Raw genomic sequence first — 22684 nt, forward strand, 5'->3', positions numbered from 1 at the left:
GATCGGCGAAGGAAGATTCTTATTTTGGAAGGCATGAATTTGCAAAATATCTTGTCAGTGTCGTATGGCTTACATAGGATAGACCATACGCACTAAGACAGAACGCTGCATTGAACATAAACGTTGCACTCGCCTTCGGCAGCCAAGAAAATCCGCTATTGCCTAACACTGTAGTTCCAATGGAGTATGATATAACTGTGATTGTGACCACAGCAACATCTTACTGGAACTCCCCAATTAAATAAACCATGAAAATACACCTGGCGGAAAATTTGGTGAACCGTGGTAGCGGCTACCAGTTGGGCACTGCGTGAAACCACATCTCCATGACTTGTTCTGATCGAAGACCATAAAGTGCGCCAACTGCGGCGGCGAGCGTTAGTGCAGAAGACAGCTGAGTTTCGCGGTTCCACCAAAGAGGGCACTGCCGCCGTGGAATGTGGTCCGTATGTCAACTTGAATTCTGACGCATGCGCGAAATACTCGCAGCACGCTATATAGGGCGGAACGGAGCAAACCTTCGTCAGTCTTGGATGGCTCACTGGCAGGTGCGTAGTCGAAATATCGTGCAATGAGTTAGACGACGACAGGCTGCAAGTCCAACATTTGTTTGAACAGTAGTGCCATTGGACATGGCACATTTTCTAGTCCTGTTCACGCAGCGAACGAACTAGGGGTTCTTACTGGCTACTAGTTTTAAATTTAAATTTGTTCATGGAATGCCACTTGTCAAGGGGAGAAATGATTTTAGATTAGATTTGAAACGTGCTTTCTTACCTGTCAGATGGTTTGTTATTGGGCAAATGGCAAAAAAATTTTCGTGTTGCGTACCGAACTCCTTTCTGCGTCACTGACAGTTTCAATAAGGGGTGTTTATTATTTTTTCCTGTAATGTTGCTGGCATGGACCTCATTACTCTTCACAGCTTATTGTGATGTTTCACGCAGTCTTCCTGGTCGTTGTTCTTGGATTGCGTCTGCAGAATATCTCAGTTGTTGACAATAAATGTCAGCAGTGCTGGTTACACGTCGGTGAAGAAAATCGTAGTACACCACACCATCGCTGTTAAATCAGCCGCATAACATTATCCTTTGCGGATGAGTGTAGGTCTTTGTACGGGGGATTGTTGCTTTGTTTGGACTCGATCATTCCTTTCGTTTCTTTGCGTTAGCATAGACACATTTCTCGTCACCAGTTAACGATACAGGATAGTAATGGTCGGTGTTATTCACGAGCCAATTGATGACGAGCAAGCAGACTGCAGATATAGCCACCTGCTGATTTTTGTGATTTTGGCTTACATGCGGGTACTCATATACCCGATTTTTGACTCTTCCCCACAGCATGCCGTTGTCAGTTCTCGAGTACAATGACGCGGATCATTGTGGATTAATGCGTTTAAACAATCCTCATCAAACCCCGACCGTCTTCCTGAACGTAGAGTCACTACTGCCAAAAGGATACTCTTTAAAACGAGAAAACCATTTTCTTGCCGTGCTCTGTCAAATGGCATTAGTCTCGTACACGGTGCAAATGTTTCTGGCTGCCTCCGCTGCTGTCACCCCTCACTGAACTCAAACAGAAGAGTAAGTCGGAAATATTCCGATTTCTCCACCTGGCACTCCAATTTCTAGCATCCACAGCTCCACTCACTATTTCAAACTGACAAAATGACAAACAGCAACAGTTAGCTACAGTTAAAAATGACAGTCGGTAAACAAACCCATAACAACCGGAATACAAACATTCAAAACGAAAACGATATGAATACATTAGAAATAGGAGTGGACCCAAGACTGAACCCGGTAGGACACCGTTTGTGGTTTCTACCCAGTGCTTCCAACATTCAACATTGAATCATTCAGCATAGCCTTTTGTATTCCTGTTTTTATTCCCATATGCCGAAGACGGCAAGAGCTGACAAGTGCGAGAATTATCGCACAATCAGCTTAACGGCTCAAGCATCAAAGCTGCTTAAAAGAATAATATACAGAAGAATGGAAAAGAAAATTGAGAATGCGCTAGGTGACGATCAGTTTGGCTTTAAGAAAAGTAAAGGGACGAGAGAGGCAATTCTAACGTTACGGCTAATAATGGAAGCAAGGCTAAAGAAAAATCAAGACACTTTCATAGGATTTGTCGACCTGGAAAAAGCGTTCGGCAATATAAAATGGTGCAAGCTGTTAGAGATTCTGAAAAAAGTAGGGGTGAGCTATAGGGAGAGACGGGTCATATACAATATGTACAACAACCAAGAGGGAATAATAAGAGTGGACGGTCAAGAACGAAGTGCTCGTATTAAGAAGGGTGTAAGACAAGGCTGTAGCCTTTCGCCCCGACTCCTCAATCTGTACATCGAGGAAGCAATGATGGAAATAAAAGAAAGGTTCAGGAGTGGAATTAAAATACAAGGTGAAAGGATATCAATGATACGATTCGCTGATGACATTGCTATCCTGAGTGAAAGTGAAGAAGAATTAAATGATCTGCTGAACGGAATGAACAGTCTAATGAGTACACAGTATGGTTTGAGAGTAAATTGGAGAAAGACGAGGGTAATGAGAAGTTGTAGAAATGAGAACAGCGAGAAACTTAACATCAGGATTGATGGTCACGAAGTCAATGAAGTTAAGGAATTCTGCTACCTAGGCAGTAAAATAACCAATGACGGACGGAGCAAGGAGGACATCAAAAGCAGACTCGCTATGGCAAAAAAGGCATTTCTGGCCAAAAGAAGTCTACTAATATCAAATACCGGCCTTAATTTGAGGAAGAAATTTCTGAGGATATCAGTTGCTAATATTTTATTCTTTAAAGCATGGAATATCAGGCGAGTGAGTGTATAATAGCACTCTCGATCAAGCAACGTTCCTGAAATCTAAACTGTGATTGGATAAGCAAATTCTATTTCATTGTGAGACTACGCTTGAGTACTTTCTCGAATATTTCGGAAAAAGACGTCAGTAAGAAAACTGGACGATAATTATTTAAGTCTTCACACTGTACTCATAAATAGGCCTCACTGCTTTGCTGGAACTATAAGTTGCCAGATTATTTATTTCCATTCATTGTACACCGTGATCAGGCAGTCCTTTAAAAATTTGGTGCACATTAACCGTTTCAGCCTGAGCACTGATGCAACGAATTGTAGCGGTTTCCCTCAGGCCATAGACCAACACCATTTCATAAATTCAGAACAATTGAGTGAGCAGTTTTACGACACTGATAAGAGCTTCAATGTACAGAACGAACCTGTACCCCACCGTCAAAATTTCAGGAAATATTTTCCAAGCATTTTGGTACAAGCGATCCGTAGTCTCTGATGGCTTGTTACAGAGTAATAACATAGTTTTCACGTACTCAATTAATTACACCGTTCACATTTGGTTTTTTGAAAATACCTCTAGAATTGTGAAAAAGCCTGCAATCAAAACAAAACGAGCAATACAGTAATAATGCAACTACCCTCTGAATAAATATGTACACCATTATACGCGGTGCATTCACTTTAATGTGACGCCCCGCTTATGTTCAACGTCAACCTCCAATAAACTCGCAGCCTACAGGTGGCAGCAGAAGCAATGGAGGATATATAAAGCACGCCAGGGGGGGGGGGGGGGAGGGGGGAGGGGGAGTGTCGCGGGAAACAGTAAAGTCGTTGTAACGCGAAAACGTGACATGGCGCTATCCAACAACAGCAGTGAGGCAAATGTGGTGCCGACGGCTGCGGGGATGTGTACGGGCGAATAGACGTGCAACGTCGAGCGTCTGACTACCCAGATGAACCAAGGGGCTACCAACAGTGTCTCCTCAACGACTGTTCATGGAATATTGCTGCGAATGGGCTTCCGCAGCAGGTATCTGGTTCATGCACCCATGCTGTCTGCTCTTCATGCGTGAATAACGCTGGAATGTGCAACCCAACACCACAACTAATCGCCCACTAAGTGGCAGCAGGTGGCATTTTCAGATGCGTCGCGTTTTACGCTCCATTGGACAGATGGCCGTTGGCGTGTACGGCGTGAAACGTCTGAAAGCACACCCCCTGCAACAGTTGTCGGAGCGTTATGATATGGAGATTGTTTTTGTGGCATTCCCTGAGTGATCTCGTCATTCTGGAAGGCACTACGGACCAACACAAGTATGTATCTATTCTTGGGCATCCTGTCCACCCGTACGTGCAATTTGTTTTTCCTCGGCACGATAATACCTACTATCGAAAGACTGAAACGTCTCTCACATCTCGCAGTGTACGTGCGAGGTTTGAAGAGCACCAGAATGATTTTACCGTACCCCCCTGGCCGCAAAACTCCTTGGATTTAAACCCGAATCGAGAATCTGAGAGACCACGTCGATGGGACTGTTCACTCCATGGATCCTCAATTGAGAAACTTAGCGCATCTGGCCAAGGCACTGGTGTCGGGATGGCTCCACAGTCCTCTCGGTATATTCCAAAACCGCCTTTTGACTCTTTCCCTTCTGCAGCGGTCTGCGCTGCAGAAGCTGGTTATTCAAGCTTTTGACAGGTGGTCACATTTGTTTGACTTGGCAGTGCATTATCATGGTGTGTTCAGTCTGAAGAGTACAGTACAGTACAATACGTTTCCTTAAAGGCGTTATTCAAATGAGCACGGCAATGTCCAGAGCGAAGTAGCATCGACTCTCTTAAACAACGAAAGATCTCAGGAAAGCGGCATACTACTTCCGTGGCTGCGTCGACGATCCTAACTACAGACGTCATGTAAGTAACAGGAGCTTTTCAAACCACGCCCTTCATATGCTGTGTGTCATTGTTTAGATACAGCTGACACTGTCTGAGAAACGTTACCGAACAGTCGTGAATGTGAGTTTGAAGCAGCGCGAACCGTACAAGGCACCGGAGACACTGCGGCTACCCCGCGCGGCTTTAATTGTGTAGACTGATACTGTTAAAGCTGCACAGCGGCATCTGTTAGTAGAAGAAGATATTTAGTGGTTAAGTCCTTCCTTGCTCGTTTGCTAGTTTGTAACCATGTGTTTTTGGAGTTTGGATATCTCGTTTAGTTTTCAGGATTATTTTAGAGCAACTTGTTTAAGTAATAGTGATGATTTTTGAAATGTCCGAATGGAAAAACCGCTGCGAAAAGTCAGTGAACGAAAGAGGAACTCCTTGAAGGTGACAAGGACCGATAATCGACAAATTCCGCAGAGCTGTTACTGTTCAACCCCTATCAAGCAAGTTAAGACAGCCGTAATATAGTTCTCTTTAGCCTGTACAGTGTTGCAGTGTTTATATTTCAGATTCATGTACAATCCTTACACGCGTACACGATTCAGTGTGCTTAATGTAAATGGTTTCCACGAATAGCGCTGTAGAATGTACTCAATTTTCTGTTGTCAGTAGAAAGAGAAAAAAATTGCATGGTCACGGCCAGACCTTCTGATCAGCTAGTTGCGTTGCGTGCCTGTAACTTGCATTGCAGCTGTTTATCGTCTTAAGCACCAGCTGTTACCTGTAGCAAAACATTTCTCGAAACAGAAAGCATTAAAGCTACCATAGCCTAAGCGAGGAAATGAAAACGTTTAAGGAGACACGTGGTGAGCTTACTACAGACACGATCACAACACGCTGTCCGTACAAAGTTTGTCATCGTCCACACGACATCACCTGCTGCTCTGACTTCTCGTGCAGTACATTCTTAAGAGGGTGACGTTCATGAAAAAAAGCTCACTATTTAAAAGATACATCAAATCCACAATTTTTAATGTGTCAGTGGAATTTTGAGCCGAGCTTCATATGAAATCAGCACAGTTCCTTGTTAAATACATATTTAACTTTTTAAGATAACATATGTACCTTTTTCGGGAACTAATGACATTTCTACAAAATTCTGTATGTGGTAAACTTCTCGTGAAGTTTTTTGAATATATCGAAGAGAAGAACTTAAAAATTTATTAAATTATAATTCTGTAGGTATAATATAAAATCCATGCAAAATTCCAAGCACTTTGTCCTATATCGCAGCTTAGACTTACAATTTCAAAATTTACTCCGGAGACATTTATTGGGTTTATAGACATAAATGTACAACATTTCACAATTCTAGCCTTCATAAATTCTGAAGAAAAGGTACATAAACTTTTTAAAAAAAATTTGAAGAAATGCAGTTTAAAGTTCAACCCAACGATTTTTCTTGTGTCGCCTCTTCAGAAGGCCCCAGTTTCGTACTCGGCGTCCTCTTTTCCTTCAAGGCTTCTCTTGTAGCTTCTTATTTCCTGTCTTCTTTTCTTTACCAGGTCTTCAACTGAATTTTCAGCTGCAAAGAGGAACTGTGAACCCATTTTACTCAAGATATGTTGATGACATTTTCTGTCTTATAGCCCAATCTCTGTAATACCTTCATCTTCCCTATTTTCCCATCATTAAATACAAGAAGTGGCCCATAAGTTGCAATTCTGACAACTGTAGCAAGTGAAAGTGTGGATTTAAGGCATCGTTTCCATAAGAGTGAATTTAGACATTCATTTGTATTCTGGGTTTTGCCACGAACACACTTTTTTAGGAGTTCAGGGTTCACAGCTTCTAGATCAATCCCGTGCAAGTTTACTTGAATTAATTTGTGGAATCGTTGTTCACCGACCTGGTATTTGGGCGCTTATGCCCATAGTTGTCTTTGTGCCCTAAAACAAAACAAAACCGAGCTGGTATTGAAATGTTGCTTCAAAAGGGGGCGTGGCAGGGAGGTTGGCATGGAGGTCGCCTCTCACATTTAATTATTTTGCAGGCAGTTCGGATGCGATTTCATTATAGAAACTTTGGGAACTTATTGTCCATGAGTTCTACTAATAAATAAAAAATAAACTGAAAACTGACATTTTGGGTAAATTTCATGAACGTCCCCCCCTTGGACACATGAAGAGTCCACGTCTACAGAGAAGGTCTAGAAATCTATGAGATCCAGTTGAAATTAGTGATCCCTATAGTAACGTGGACGTTTAGATGACTTATCTAACTACTTGTGTAGGGGTCCGAAGGTGGTGGCAATGAGACATCGAAACTGGTAGTCAGATAAAACAATTAATAAAATTACGGCTGTCGGTATTTATTTTCTTCAAGACCACATTCATTAGAAATAACTACGTCTTGTGTCGTGACATCTTCCCTGCTCCATTCGATTGTTTTCCTGTCCCTTTCCTTTCAAAAATAACACCATGAGTCTCACCGTTGCACTCTGAGCAAACTCCAGATTTTGAACGGTTTTCGCAGTGAAAGCTTATATCTCGCTGCCATTAAGCACATACTAATTATCATATTTTCTTTTACGAAAAGTTCATGTTTAATAGTCTTCAGGGTGTTCTGCCGAGTTGCCGTTCCCACTTTATGCGTAGAGCAGAACAAGTGGAAGCACACTATTAATCAATGGCACCGAGGAAACCTGAGAGATCACATAAGATTCAAAGGAAAAAAATTGATTTCGCCTCCGTAAACTATAAAAATAAATATAAATTTTTGAGACTGAAGCTTAGTATAATTTGAGTCACGGAGATAGGTATGTGCGAAATGGCGATTAAATGACGACTTTTAAATGTATTCCTTTACATCAACATTTTTCCAGATTAGTTGGTCAGTTTAAACTCCTTGGTCATTATGAGTGGATTTGGCACAATATTAGTTCTATTCTACGTAGAATACGCGGAAGAACTTGCCCCTCTTCTAGCGGTGGTGTAACATAGGTTTCTGGATGAACGAAGCGCTCCTAATGAATGGAACAAAGCACAGGTCAGCCCCGCTTTCAAAATCTGTGACGCCGCTCTTTTGTAGAATTACGTGAAGTGTTTAACGCTCCCGTCGATCAAATATCTCCTGTGTAGAAACCAACATGGGTTCCAATAACAACGATCGCGTGAGACCCAGTTCGGTCTGCTCGTCCACGAGACCCAGAAAGCAGTAGGTACAGTCGCCTAAGTAGGTGCAGAGTCCCTTGAGTTATGGAAGGCGTTCGGTGCGGTTCCGCACTGCCACGCAATGAACAAAATACGAGCGGATGGAATAACAGACAAAATGTGTGACGCGAGTGAAGAGCTTCTAGCAAATAGAACACAGCATGTCATTCTATACGGAGAGACGCCTTCAGACGTAAAAGAACTTCAGACATGCCCCAAGGCAGTGCACTGGGACGATTACTTTTCGCAATAAATGTGCTTATTATAACTGGAAAGTTCCGTGAAGTTTTTTGCGGATGATGTCGTATACAGAGAAGCCACACCGCTAGGAAATGGCAGCGAAATGCAGGATCGACGCTTTCTGCAGGGAGTGGCAATTGAGCATCATCATAAACAAATACATCTATTGTGAATACATAGAGAGAAAGACCATTTATTTTATGATTACATTATTGCAGAACAATCACTGGAAGCAGTTGCTTCCATAAAATATGCAGGAGTATGCGTACGGAGTGATTTAAAATAGAAAGCTCGTATAAGATTGACAGCAGTTAAGGCAGACAGACGCCAGACTGAGTTTCGCTTGAAGAATCGTCAGAAAATATAGTCCACCAGCAAAGGATGTAGCTCAGAAAATACTCCTTCGACCAATTCTTAAATGTTGCTCGTCAGTCTGGAATCTGTACCAGACAGGACTGTTAGTAGGAACACGGAAGACACAAAGAAGAACAGCACGTTTCGTTACTGATTCATTCAGTAAGCGTTAAAGTTTCTCGGGTGATCTCAGAGAATTCCATTGGCGGACGCTGCAAAAGAGGCGCTATGCATCACGGTGTGGTCAACTGTTAAAGTCCTGGGAGCGTACGTTCACAGAAGACTCAGCCAGTATACTGTTAGTTTCTGTGTTTATGTCGCGAAAAGACCATGAAGATAAAATTGGATTAGAGCCCACACACAGGCTCGCCGGTATTAGTTCTTCCTGCGAATATTCGCCACTGGAAAGGGAAAACGGGAAATGTCACTGGCATACCATAAGGTAGTTTGCGGAGTAGAGATGTAGATCTGTCATACATACATCATGTTTATATCCCTTCGATGTTATCACGTTTCTGAAACTGCCTTTATACCTGTATGCGTTTCCTTTAGCGTCAGAGATAATCTTTAACCAATAAACACAATTAGCCAGGTGCGAATAGGACTCGCGCACTGAGAGCTCCCTACAAACATAATTGTGTGTATGAAAAGTTCATCCATCCCGTGAATCGAGAACCACCTCGATTTTTGCCTTTTACCGGCATTGATACAAAAAAGATATTGGTCTCGGAAATTCCAAGACTTTAGAGTGTGTTTTAAGTATGAAGTCGGATAATAAACTACAAAAGAATTTTTTTCGTGTTATAATTACAAATTAACATTTTTTTATTTTTCCTTTCTCTGTACTGTGAAACTTTCTTACCGCCTAATTTCATAATTCTAGGTTAACGGGAAGTACCTTATTGGTTTTAATGAGTGAGTTTGCGAGTATCAAAACATGTGACACAGATGGGCGTATCTTTTGACTGCACTGAGTTAGAAGCTTCAAACTGTTTACACCACCAAGGGACCGTAAACCTTAGTATGTGACACGAATTTCAACTTGACGCCGGCCGCAGTGACCGAGCGTTTCTAGGCGCTTCAGTCTGGAACCGGGCGACCGCAACGGTCGCAGGTTCGAATTCTGCCTCGGGCATGGATGTGTGTGATGTCCCTAGGTTAGTTAGGTTTAAGTAGTTCTAAGTTCTAGGGGACTGATGACCTCAGATGTCAAGTCCCACAGTGCTCAGAGCCAATTGAACCATTTTTTCAACTTGACGGGTCTACCTGAGAAAAAGGGTTCTTAGTAGACGGACGGACAATAAAGCGATTCTTTAAGTTTTCCGCTTTTACCGACTGAGAGACGGAACCCTAAAAAATAAACAAGTTGTACTTGGAGAGATTGACCTGTAGAACACAAAACGCACAAACTTAATACTGAAGTTTAAATGAAGGCCCGCCTTCTAGGGTGGGGATTTCAATATACTGCACTGTACTTCTATAATGACTTTTAGATTAGTGATCGGCCATTTGTATATGGACTGTGGAAAAACCGAAGAAAGAAGAGAATCGCAGATTTGGAGCTGTGGTGGTATAGAAAAATATCGAAAATTAGAGGGACAGATAAGAATTTAAGTTCTTCGCAGATTCGGTGAGGAACATCTGGGAAACACTGATAACAAGATGAGACGCATGATACTACGTATGTTATATCAGGGTACCGTAGAGCGTAAAAACTGTAGGGCAAGACAGAGAGTGCAAAACACTCTGCAAATAAACGAGGACGTTGGGTGGAAGGGATACTCAAAGGAGAGCAAGAGGTTGGCACAGGGCAGAAAGTCAGTCCTGGCTGCCCACAGCAAACTAGTCAGTGGATTTATGATAAAAATAAACTAATACACAATCATCCTTAAGCTTTTAATCTCTTCTCTATTAACCCTCCTTGTCTTCAGCGCTACTTAGGCACTCAGATCATGCATCACTGGTACAGCCAACATTTTATTGAGATAGTCTCTTGCGAGAATGCACTGCAAGGTGCAAACGTCCTACCCCCCCTTTACTAGGTGGCACTACGCAAATTTTATAACTGATCTGAAGATGGTTGTATGAACAGTCGAAACTAGTCATTTAATGTGTTTTTGAGATATTGGATATCAAAACACTTTTTGAAGGATTTTTTACTTTCTTACAGTATTTAGATCGCTTGTCTCCATCTCCTTATTGTCAGAAATTAAAGTGACTTGCATTGCTTAAACCATTTACATTTATTGTAGTCATTGTGTGCAGGTACGGTGTGGCAGTAATTGCTGCCTTATCACGCACTACGCTTACATTGAGCTCCAAAAACTGGTTTCCGAAAACCAGTTTCCCAATGCCGCCACTGGAATGGGAAAAGGGGAAGTTTGCAAATGCTGTTGTAGCTGATTGATTTAGTCACTCCAATAGCGAGTTTGCAAATGCTGTTGTAGCTGATTGATTTAGTCTCCCACATGTATCAGTGCTCCGCTGTTTTTGCAACGTGCGTGGGTTGTCAGATTATTATATGCTATTAAAAATACTCTCGGTACTTGTTGAGATTTTTTGTGCATGTCTCTTAGCCAACCTGTTGAATCTTGTTTCCCGTCGGCAAGGTGTTTGTAAATTACATTTTTCTGATGAGAGGTGTTTTCTTTGTTATAAATGTTCACATCTGATTTGGCTTGTTCTTTCGCAGTTTCCCTGCTCGTTTTGTTTTGTGTTTTGACTTATTATGGATCCAGTTCTATTGTAAAATGTGTACAGATGAAGTGTGTATGTACATGAGCGTATATAATCCTTGCAATCAGATTGGTGTTTTTCTTAGTTTGCTATTTAAAATATAATCTGATTTCATCGTCCTTCTGATTTTTGATCCTATATAAAAAAGTGGTAAGTGCGACTAACTGCTAAGCAGAGGACCCGGGTTCGATACTCGGTTCTGCCAGTGATTTTTTTTTTCCTTGCTGTGAGGACTGGTACGGGGTGCACTTAGCGACGTAATACCAACTGAGGATTTATTTTACTGAGTAGTAGTGGTGGCAAGGTCTGGAAAGTCAGCAAAATAGCTGGGAGAGCGGTGTGCTGACCTCATGCTCATCCATATCGCATCCACATGATGGTGCAAGACACAGGAAGACATTGCGGCCGGCCTACATACCTTGGGCTTTCACGGCCTGGGCAAGGAGCACTTCTTTTTCTTCCTTTCTCCCTTCCTTTTAGATTCCCGTGTCTCAAGCGGTAAAAATGGAACTCTTGTAGAATCGCTTTGTTGTCCATCTGTCTAGAACCCCTTTGCTCAGGATTTGGATAGACGTATGAAGTTGAAATTTAGGTCACATGCTGAGGTCTACGGTTCCTTGGTGGCGTAAAAATTGAAGCAGTCAAAGATACTGACAATTATGTCAAATATTTTGATACTAGCAAACTCCTTCATTAAAACCAATGGAGCACTGTCGTTGATGGACCTAGAATCACGAAATCTGACAGGAAGAAAGGTTTCACAGTATAAGTGAAGGAGAAAATTAGAAAATTGTTAATTTTTAGTTATATCTCATTTAAAATATTTCTTTTCTCATTTCTTATCCGTATTAAAATTAAAATATTCTCAAAAATCTTGGCATTCCTGGAACCAATGTCTTGCCAGCATCAATGCAAATAAGCAAAAAATCGTCGATATTTTAGATTCACTTGATGGATGAACTGTGTAGATACATAATTCAGCTTGTAGGGAGCACTCAGAGTGAGATTCGTACTGGCACCTGGATAATTTTATTTTTAGCATTTAGTGCCCATTTTCATCCAACCGGAAGGGATCTGCTATCCCGGTGATACTGTTGTTACAATTACTGATCTCAGCGGTGTCCCTGATGGTAGAATTCAGTAAAAAGGTGCACAGTATAAGATTTACTTTCGATCTAACATAATCATATGTTTGTTCGTTAGGATACTTAAAGTGTAAGGCAACAGAAAATTTGTGGAAATCATGATGTTTAATGCGGCGTCGGTGGTCTGTGCAGCATTCTGAAATCGTTCGCACTGATCAAGCGACGATTCTATATACATACACAGGATGTATCTCCTAAGAGATATTTCCAATGTCATGTTTGCGATATGTATACTGGATCGTCCGAAACAAATATCGCGACAACCAATGCATACGGAAAGCGTCAGTTTGTTTCCAGTTGCAAGGAAAATGGTTTTTAAAGTGGAATTTTACGTTCCCTTTCGACAGAACTGCCCAGTCTAATACGATTTTGTGTATAGTGATATGTATTAACACAGCAATAAAATAAAAAGTATAACCAGTACTTCGACAGCGATTGAGTAGCGCTGCTGCGTGGTGGTAGCAGACAGTGGGGTTCAGGGCAGCGTATGAGGACGGGGTAAGTCAGGCAACAAAAACGTGGCGTACAAAGGTTTTACTGTGTTCTGCTGTACCACTAGTTCTGCTAAGCCGAATATTGCACTAGACTAATTTGGGGCCACTCTATCGAAAGGGACACTAATTTCGATTTAAAAAACATATTTGTGGCTGAAAACAAACCGACGCTGTCCGTTGACAGCTGGCATCGCATGAAACATGTAATGACCATCTTCAGCTTTTGTAGTCGCGTCGTCCTCGCTTGCGTACAGTATTACAGTATCTTGATAATTGTTACTTTGGGACCATCTAGTCAAATTCTGTAGACATGACAATAATAAAAGAAAATGGTAAACTTTCCTTTAATATTTTTAGAAAACCGACGCCACAGAGACAATAGTACATCTCATATTGAATCATCCCCATAACCAGAAGCTAGCAGCAATAGGATATATGTTGTAGAGAATAAACAGGATTCCATCAACAAGAAAAATTATGAAAAAGACATCATAAGTAGCTGAGTGTAATGGGTATGACACACAAACAGTTCACAGACACAATCAAAACACCAGTACGAAAGAGAGAGAATGCATCCGACATGTCCAGACCGAGCGAGGTGGCGCAGTGGTTAAACACTGGACTCGCATTCGGGAGGACGACGGTTCAATCCCGCGTCCGGTCATCCTGATTTAGGTTTTCCGTGATTTCCCTAAATCGCTACAGGCAAATGCCGGGATGGTTCCTTTGAAAGGGCACGGCCGACTTCCTTCCCCGTCCTTCCCTAATCCGATGAGACCGATGACTTCGCTGTCTGGTCTCCTTCCCCAAAACAATCCAATCCAATCCAACATGACCAGAAGGTAGGAAAAGTCACCAGCCTCAAACCCACAAATACACACAATACATATACACAATGAAAACACCACACAGAAAAGAAGCGCACAGTACACATTGACTTACACGCGCGAACTAACACACTGAGTGGCAAATATTCTAAAGAAATAGCTTACAAAATTGCGCTAACACTCCAAACAAACTTAGGTACCCTGACAATCAAGGGAACAAAATCCAAGGATCAGTAATTATACAAACTTGAATGTCAATGTTGAGATGCGGTATACAGAGGCATGACATGTAGGGATTTTGAAACACGGTACACAGGACACACTTGGTGTCGGAAGTATGAAACAAACCATTTCACATTTGCAGAGCACTTAAGCCATTGGTGAGAACAAACATGTGATAAACTACCGGACACACACCAATACGAACTCTCTATTAAACTTAATAAAAGAAATGAAAAGATAAAAATCCATTTGTACGAATGTTCTGTTCGTAGTGCTCTGGGAACTAAATTTTAAATGGCAGTAAGCTGACGAAGAATAGCTGTAGCGCATTAAAAAGGAACACATGTAGATCAGCATCCACGAAATGTGTAAGTAGAACTTTCAATTATGACCACATCATAGAAAACTAGAAAGTGCCATAACGGTTCGTAACCTCCAATGTCCAAAATGTAAACCAGATAGTATAAACGAAACTTTCTATGTATTCCAGGCCACTGAATACTTCTTGCAAGTAATAAAGGCGAAACGCGTAGAGCACGACACTGTGTTTTATTCTGTCGTGATTAGATGGTCCCAACGTAACAATTCTCAACATACCTTAATGTGATGACCAGAATTTGCCTGGTTTGATTAGAGCAACACATTTCTAGAACTAAACTGCAAATATCTGCCTATAAAACAGAGGAAATGCGCCTGACGATTCTTAAGAGACTCCCAGTATAGGCATTAATTCCTTTCCCATTAACAATACTTTTATTTTCTCAAAAAATGACAGGCGTGAATATAACCTTTGCACCAAGTACGGTCTCTACAAATACTTAAAGGAATTAACATTAGCAGAGACAGGAGCCAGGCGCACAGTGAACATGTGTTTAACAACCTGCTAGAGGACATTGAAATTGATGTAACTATTGTGGTGAAGTTAAAGACGAAGTTAAAACCAGCTGCAGTTCTTAGAATACGCTTTCGTTTTCATAAAACCTATCGCTGTAGTTTGTTTCCCAAAAAAAATTATCCTATGGCTTATTATAAAATATAAATACGCATAATGAACTAGCTTCTTTCAAAATAACCTTTTGCTCTTATCATGCATATTGCAGACTTAATTGAACTAAAGTGTTTCGTTAATGGTAGACATTGGATTTTCCGACCTGAGGTTGTGATCGCTCTGTAATCCCAAAAAATTAACCCTTTTTGCTACTTGTATTTCACTGTGTGAGAAACATAACTGGGTAATTGTGAGAATCTGAATTGTACTAACAAAATTTTCTCGGGTCTCCAGGCGGTTCAATATCCACAAGCTTTCGGACGAATGCTCCTTACCCTTTTTCAAGTGGTGATAATGGCCAACCAGTACCCGTCCGAAAGCTCGTCGATATTGAACCACTTTACCTTGCTGAAGGCTGGAAAAGGTTTTATTGGTTTATATCCCTGTGAGACCACGCATTTGTACACTGGTGAATTTTATGTAGTGCCAAAATTTGATTCGGACCACATTTTTTGTGTGTGCAGAAGACGAGCAGCCGGCGGCTATGTCGAGGAAGCAGCGCCATCGAGATGAGCGCTACGAGCTGAATGGCGCGGAGTTCTCCACGCGCTACGGCAGCATCAATCGCGAGCTCGAGCGACAGGGCATCCTTCAGGTCGGTCGCCAGCGTACTACTGTGGTCAGCTGGACAAAGCATAATTTGTTAGAAACTGAACATGTGCCTAAAGCTCTAATCGACTTGATGACTGATCTGAACTCCGTTAGCCTTGCTGTAGTTGTAATACCAGTTGCCGTCAGATCACCGAAGCTAAGCGCTGTCGGGCTTCGTTAGCTCTTGGAAGGGTCACCGTCCATGTCTGTTGACTGACGTTGGCAATCGGGGTGCACTCGGTCCTTTTGAGGCCAATTGAGTAGCTGCTTGATTCACAGGTAGCGACAGTGGTCACGAAAACTGACAACGACCGAGAGAGCGGTGTGCTGATTGCATGCCCTTTCGTTATTCGCATTAATGACGCCTAAGGGCTGATGACACGGCGGTCGGTCGGTAGCGTTGGGCTTTCAAGGTCTGTTCGGAAGGTGTTTCTTAGCCCAGATGAGCTTCCAGTAGGTGTAAGCTCACAAAAAAATCGTCAGGAGACGTATGGCCTTGATAATGGGCTTAGTTCTGGGGAAAAAGGCTTCTGTCGTGTTGTAGAGTGCAGACTTTTCGTTGACTGGCCACAAGGCTTGTCACTAATCTATACTGCCATATAGTTCGGTTCAATGACAAAGGGATATTGTACAGATTGAATTGAATCAATAATTTTCATTCAGATTCGGGTTATTCGTTAAATTACCTCTCATTTGCTATTTCGCTCGAGCCGATAAAACAATTCTCAAAAGCCCTTACAATTAATCTCCAGTTATACCTTATCCAACTTCCCACGACGATTTGAGACCAGCATGGGCTCGCGGGGGCAGGCGAATTTTTAGGATGCAAATCAATAATTCTACAATATCGCAAGAAGGCAAACTTCCGCAGAGGGTACCCAGCCAGCTGTTAGCTTTTAATGCAGATCACGGCTACTCGCCGCGGAAGGACGCACGAGGGCCCGCCGTTTCCGCGGAATTCCCACCATAGTAAGAGCAACAGCCACTGAGCCGGGGAGGGCTCTGACCACTACACAGGAGTGTGAGTGGTAACAGCGACGCTGGTTAGGTTAGCTATACGCCCTGAGTCTCGTCGGCGGAACCATACTGTGCTGAGGACTTCTTGGTCACCAACAGTGACGAGAGACGGCAATAAACGCCAGTTGTTACTAGTGGTCTGAATGGAACGGATGTCAACAGATACGACGGTCGTCAGTAAGGAGCCAACCACCATCTTGCTGTCGGTGATAAAGTTCAGTACACCATTTTCCGTCCTGGTGGTTCCACTCGCGACATGACATGTCAGCACCTATATTCAGCGGCGTTTGCGATTATGCTGGTTATCGTTGGCACGCCACAGACTTAGCGCTGTTTAAGATGATTACTGAACAGGAAGTTCCTTGCGCGGGCTTCCATTACCTTTTCTTGCCGATAACGTTCTCCGTGAGTTCTCTCCTCACACACTCGCATAGTTCGGGGATGGGTCAAGCTAATTCAAGGTTGTACTATTGGTTGACGGTTTCCCGTGTGCCATTCTTGACCCGCAACAAGAAGAGGCAGGAACTGCTCTTTCCTTTAAATATACCGTCATGCTTGTAAATAAGGCTGCCTCACCATCCTTTTGTGTGCTGCTGGAAGTACAATATACTATGATTTTACCACGACAGACGCATTTTCTCTGGTCTGTAGCTTTCCCTGTTTTCCCGTTAAGTATTTCAAATAACCATCAACTGATCCGCTGCTAGAAGAAAAGAAGTTCGGTACCAGCGACGATCAGGGCAGCAGGTGACAAGCAGGTGGATGACAGTTCTCACCGCTTGCAGGGAACGGAGAATTCGTCTGCTCTAATAATCACCTTAGTTAAAGTTAATTGTTATCATGGCTCTAACAGACCACTAAAGGCTGCAGTATCGAGCTGAAGCCACTCATTCGTAGAGGTACAAAATCGCGGGGATGTTATTTGCTTAGTTTCATTCACGGTTCCATGTAGTCCCAAACTTTCCTGTGGATTTTGAGACTGGGTGCCAGTGTGTCCGTCAAACCAGGAACTCATTTGTGCATCTCTCTAAATAAGATTGCTGTCATCTTGGGAATGTCCAAAGCTGTAGAAGAAAGATTAGTACTTGGTCACCAACAAATTGGAAATAACTGATGAATGAATGAGCCAAAGTCAAGACACGAAAAACACCTCCAAAACATCACCGAACCCACCTGCAACGTGAATTACACACCACGCACTGCGACTTAAACGCCTCATTGGACTATCGACGTATTCGACGTCCTGCATCAGAAGTAAAATTGCTCCTTTTCAGACCACACTACCCACCTCCAGTCAACTACAGGCAACTTTTTATTGTTTTCACAGCTAGGACATGCAACCTTATGCACAAGCAATTCCCTTCGCGATGTTCACTAGTTCATATGGACCTACCTCAACTTTCACTATCGTTATTGAAATCGATTTTCATTAATAAGGTGCGACATTCGTCTCCGATCCCTGTCGGTAGTCTTTTACAACTACTGGTCTTACGCTGTTTCACATTTCTGCTAGTAGCATACCATTCATTGTAGACACGTTCGTCCAGACTGCGTTGACACACCGAAAAATTGGACACATTGTTCTCGGTGCGGTCGTGGTCACGAAGAAATGCGATATCTCCATTCTGCCATTCTTTTAAGTCCCCTTGTCTACCCATCTTACAATGATGATTCCATAAAACCGTCTTCCATTACTTTTTTCAAGTAAAATAAAAATTAATTCAGAATCTGATGACAGTTTTATTGCTTAAGCTTTTTTTCCTTAAAACATTTTTGCGTGCACATCGGACGCTCCTGTAACCGCTGCACCAGGTGAAAGGACCCCTTGAAGTCGCAACATCGGTCAACTGTAACAAAATAATTTTGTGTCAGTCATTTTCAATATATTTTCAATCAGAAAACATAGGTATTCGTGAAAAACATGAAATTTCAACAAAATGTGAAGCTGAAAAATCGATTTTTTTTTTATTCCAGAGAGGGCTACCCCCTTAGGGGATGACTAATATTTTATCTAGTAAGCTTTATTTTCAGCTGCTGGCCACAGTGTACTATTTCGGGTATAGCAATACGGGTGGAAATCGTCGCAGTCTCAGCTCTGCTGCCACATGTTATTTTCCACGAAGTTAAAGGCTACCCTGGATCTGTGTTGAACGAAGAGACTATAATTGCATGACAATAATTTGAACCTCCAGTGCGTGTAAAGACACGTAGAACTGTTTTGTGATATAACTATCTCACCCCCATACGGCAGTACTGGTCTTTACAGCAAGAAACGATTACGTATTTGCAGATGAAACATAGCAGCTACCCGTAACGCAACATTTTTCAAGGAATGTCTCGAAGATAACACGGGCCTATCATCGTCAATCACCAAATTCATTGTACTCATATGAATATAGTAACTGTTCTCGAAAGAACAGATACCATTGATGACGGTGCAGCTTCTCTAGAAATATATGATAATTGATTGAAACCCTCAGCTCCCGACAGGTGTCGTTGATATACCTCGATGGGGACAGCTGTAAATGTGTGCCCCGACCGGGACTCGAACCTGGGATCTCCTGCTTAAATGGCAGACGCTCTGTCAATTTTTTTTGTCCGTTATTGATCGTTGTGGACGTCACATGACATCCGCTCAAGCTCGTTTGTTAATCCTTCCGCTCAGTTTTTTTTATTACAGAGGCCAACCAGCTCTCTGACAGAACACGCTTAGCTACCGTGCCGGCCTCCATCTGAGCCACCGAGGACACAGATGAATAGCGCGACAACAGGGACTTATCCCTTGCACGCCATTGACCTTCGTCTGTCGGAATGCGCACAGGTTGCCTGAACTCTTATGAGATTCGTCACCTAGGTGGGCGCGAGTAATGAGTAGATGGGCAAATGTCTATTACAAACATCACGTATGTGATAGTGGACAGTTGGGAATGTGGGTCTCACGGGAAGCGTGCAAGGGATAAGTCCCTGCAGTCACGCTATTCATCTACGCCCTCGATGGCTCAGATGGATAGAGCATCTGCCATGTAAGCAGGAGATCTCTGGTTCGAGTCCCGGTCGGGGCGCACATTTTCAGCTGTCCCCATCGAGGTGTGTCAACGACACCTGTCGGCAGCTGAGGGTTTCAATCAATTATCATTCATCGCACTCGGTATGTGCTCCGTTACAAAAACAACCTGTTAACAGACGTCGTCTTCCACCATGTCACAAAAACGCAGCTGACAACTGGTGGCATTTTTCTTTGGGTATGAGACCCGAACCGAGATTGTGTACTGTCAGGATCCATCATATAGCCTGAATGCTCGACCATTTCTAACCAATAACACAGATAAGTTAGAAAGCTCCGCCGTTGAAAATAACAGAAACTTTCTGGTAGTATATACAGGATTCAACTTGGAACGCACGAAACTCTGCCCCCAATTCCAGCTGAAAAATGTAAATGACCAGGTTTGAACTGCCTCGCCCATATTAAATAGCACTAGCTAAACTAAAATCTTTACAGCGAATCATACAATCGCAGATTAAGTTTTATTTCAGTGCAGTTAAGACAGGTTTAGTTAAAATCCTCTCCAGATACAGAGAAGGTCCACCAAATAACGACTAAATTCGTGATATCATATATTCGAAAATTTTAAAATCGAATTGCAGGATACTGTGGCTATTAAGAAAATTCTTGTAAAGAATCATTCGATATCAAAGCAATAACTGTGATGTATTTCCAACGTGGAGTCAGGACAGGGCCAGCAGCTCCTTTGCAATTCCGTCATATTTGCGTTTAATTACTCTGGCGACTAGTTTCTAATTACAAAGCTCATTTTCAAGCCAGGTCTATTAGGCACTTGTGAACACATCTACATTGTGAAATTTGTCTTACATTCCATGGCGTGTATATTACCTGTGTGTAAATTGACTGTCACATAACCAAGCACTGTCAGTGCAGGTTTAATAAGCCTGGCTTGAAAAAACACTCTGAGCCGCCGTGACGTAGGTGAAATATTCCTTACGATAAGTTAAACTAAGTAAACCGCATTAACCCATAAGGTCGATACAAACCACTGACCAGACCTAGCGTTGATTAACATTACTAAGATTCATGTGGACTTCATGTGAAAGCGTCAACACCGGCAGTGACGAAACTATTCCGAAAATAGTCATACTAGCTCTGGATTACACAATTCTGGGACCAACGAAGTTATTTCCTCTTTCTCATCATTTCTAAGAATTAGGTAATCAGAAGACACGTCTACTTTGCTGCGCTAGGGAGTTCTTCACTGTCTTAATGCATGGTTTCTACTACTTCATGATTTCAAATGGGGCAAGTATGCTTGAATAATTACTACGTAAAGTGGTGTAAGGTTGTTGATCACCATTTTAGCCTGTCAATTACATTAAATGCGCGCTAGAGCATACCACTGCAGCCCATTTACTACTTTCGGTAATTCCAGTTCTTCCACTCTGCTTAGCGCAACTACGAATTATTCTGAATTCATAGTTGAATAAATCACCACTTTATCCTCTCCCTTTCTCACATACTCGTACAAAGTCTATATGGTTGTTTCTTTTGTCATGTTTCACTTCTGAAGATTTGCTGTTTAAAGTAGGCTCTGTAAATTCAAAGTGGGCTACATATATTCATACCAAATTTTGATTGATTTTGCTTGACAGTGAACCAAGAGGCCCCGTTCGCTCCATCCAGATGCGGTGTTCTGAAGCAGACAATTGACCTCCCGTTATTCTTCAAAATTCATATCTCAATATAGCTAGTGAAGTTCTGGTTTCTTCTGATTTATTTACTTAGCGGTCCTCCGACGTGACGACGCTTGGATCAAAATGTTACTACTTTTGTTAAACTCAAAGGGGCAATACATACTTTCTGCAGTTTTTGTGTCGAGATTTTTAAATTTTTAATTTAAGTTTTATTTTATGCTTTTTAAACTATATATTATACTAGTCTTATACTAGTAGATACGGTACGATCGACACACTTTCCTCGCATTCAAACACACACTTTCCGGGACGAAACAAAATTTTTCACTTACGCGATTTACGTGTTTCTTTCGTTAATTCACACACATATTCATTGACTGTTGTTTCAGTACATATTTAGTTAATTTTGTTAACATATACAATAATAGGTGACGATAATTCTAAATGAAGTCGGAAGAAAGTGCGCTGCCATTGCGCTCTCTTGCAATATAATGCCTAAAGTATTTGGGCAAAATGATTTAGTTCTGAATTGTCTACCTCAAAAAGGATTACACAAATGTCCGCGTGAGAATATGTTTATCTCTTGCAGATCAGTCACAATCACACTTTTCCTCTTTTGTAGGTGCTGAAACGGGCGACAAAAATTATCATTGTTTATCAATCGTAAAAGAGAAACATATGTTCTCGCGGAGTTTTATGTGGTTCTTTCTGAGTTCTGCTATGTAACTTGATATAACTCTTATATACTGAGGTGCCAAAGAAACTGTTATAGGTACACGTATTCAAATGAAGAGGTACGTAAACAGGCAGAGTAAGACGCTACGGTCAGTCTGGCGCAGTTGTTATATCGGTTACTGCTGCTAAAATGGCAGGTTACCAAGATTTAAGTGATTTTGAACGTGGCGTTATAGTCGGTGCACGAGCGACGGTACACAGCATCTCCGAAGTAGCGATGAAGTCGGAATTTTCCCGTACGACCATTTCACGAGTGTACCTGAACATCAGAAATCTGGTGAAACATCAGATCTCCGACATCACTGCGGTCGGAAAAAGATCCTGCAAGCTTTGGACTGAAGAAAGGGCAACAGCCTCAACGGGTGCGGGGCAAAGTCAGGACATGCGGGGACCAAGCAGCAATCGGTATTGTAATTGTCAACTGTCGAAGCTGCGTTGGTAAAGTACCAGAACTTCAAGCGCTGATAGAAAGCACCGAAGCTGAAATCGTTATAGGTACAGAAAGCTGGCTTAAGCCAGAGATAAATTCTGCCGAAATTTTTACAAAGGTACAGACGGTGTTTAGAAAGGATAGATTGCATGCAACCGCTGGTGGAGTGTTCGTCGCTGTTAGTAGTAGTTTATCCTGTAGTGAAGTAGAAGTGGATA

General features: G+C 42.1%; 1 protein-coding gene across 1 annotated transcript in view; it reads left to right on the forward strand.

The window, feature by feature from the left end:
• The window catches only part of LOC126474668 (anoctamin-7-like), a 290663-nt gene that overhangs the window by 72327 nt on the left and 195652 nt on the right, over positions 1-22684 (forward strand). Inside the window, exon 2 of the mRNA XM_050102146.1 lies at positions 15454-15584. Within this exon, the coding sequence (XP_049958103.1) occupies positions 15474-15584 (111 nt within the window). The 5' untranslated portion in view covers positions 15454-15473. The remainder of the gene's footprint in view (positions 1-15453; positions 15585-22684) is intronic.

The sequence above is a fragment of the Schistocerca serialis genome, chromosome 4 (assembly GCF_023864345.2).
Source record: "Schistocerca serialis cubense isolate TAMUIC-IGC-003099 chromosome 4, iqSchSeri2.2, whole genome shotgun sequence".
Taxonomy (NCBI): Eukaryota; Metazoa; Arthropoda; class Insecta; order Orthoptera; family Acrididae; genus Schistocerca; species Schistocerca serialis.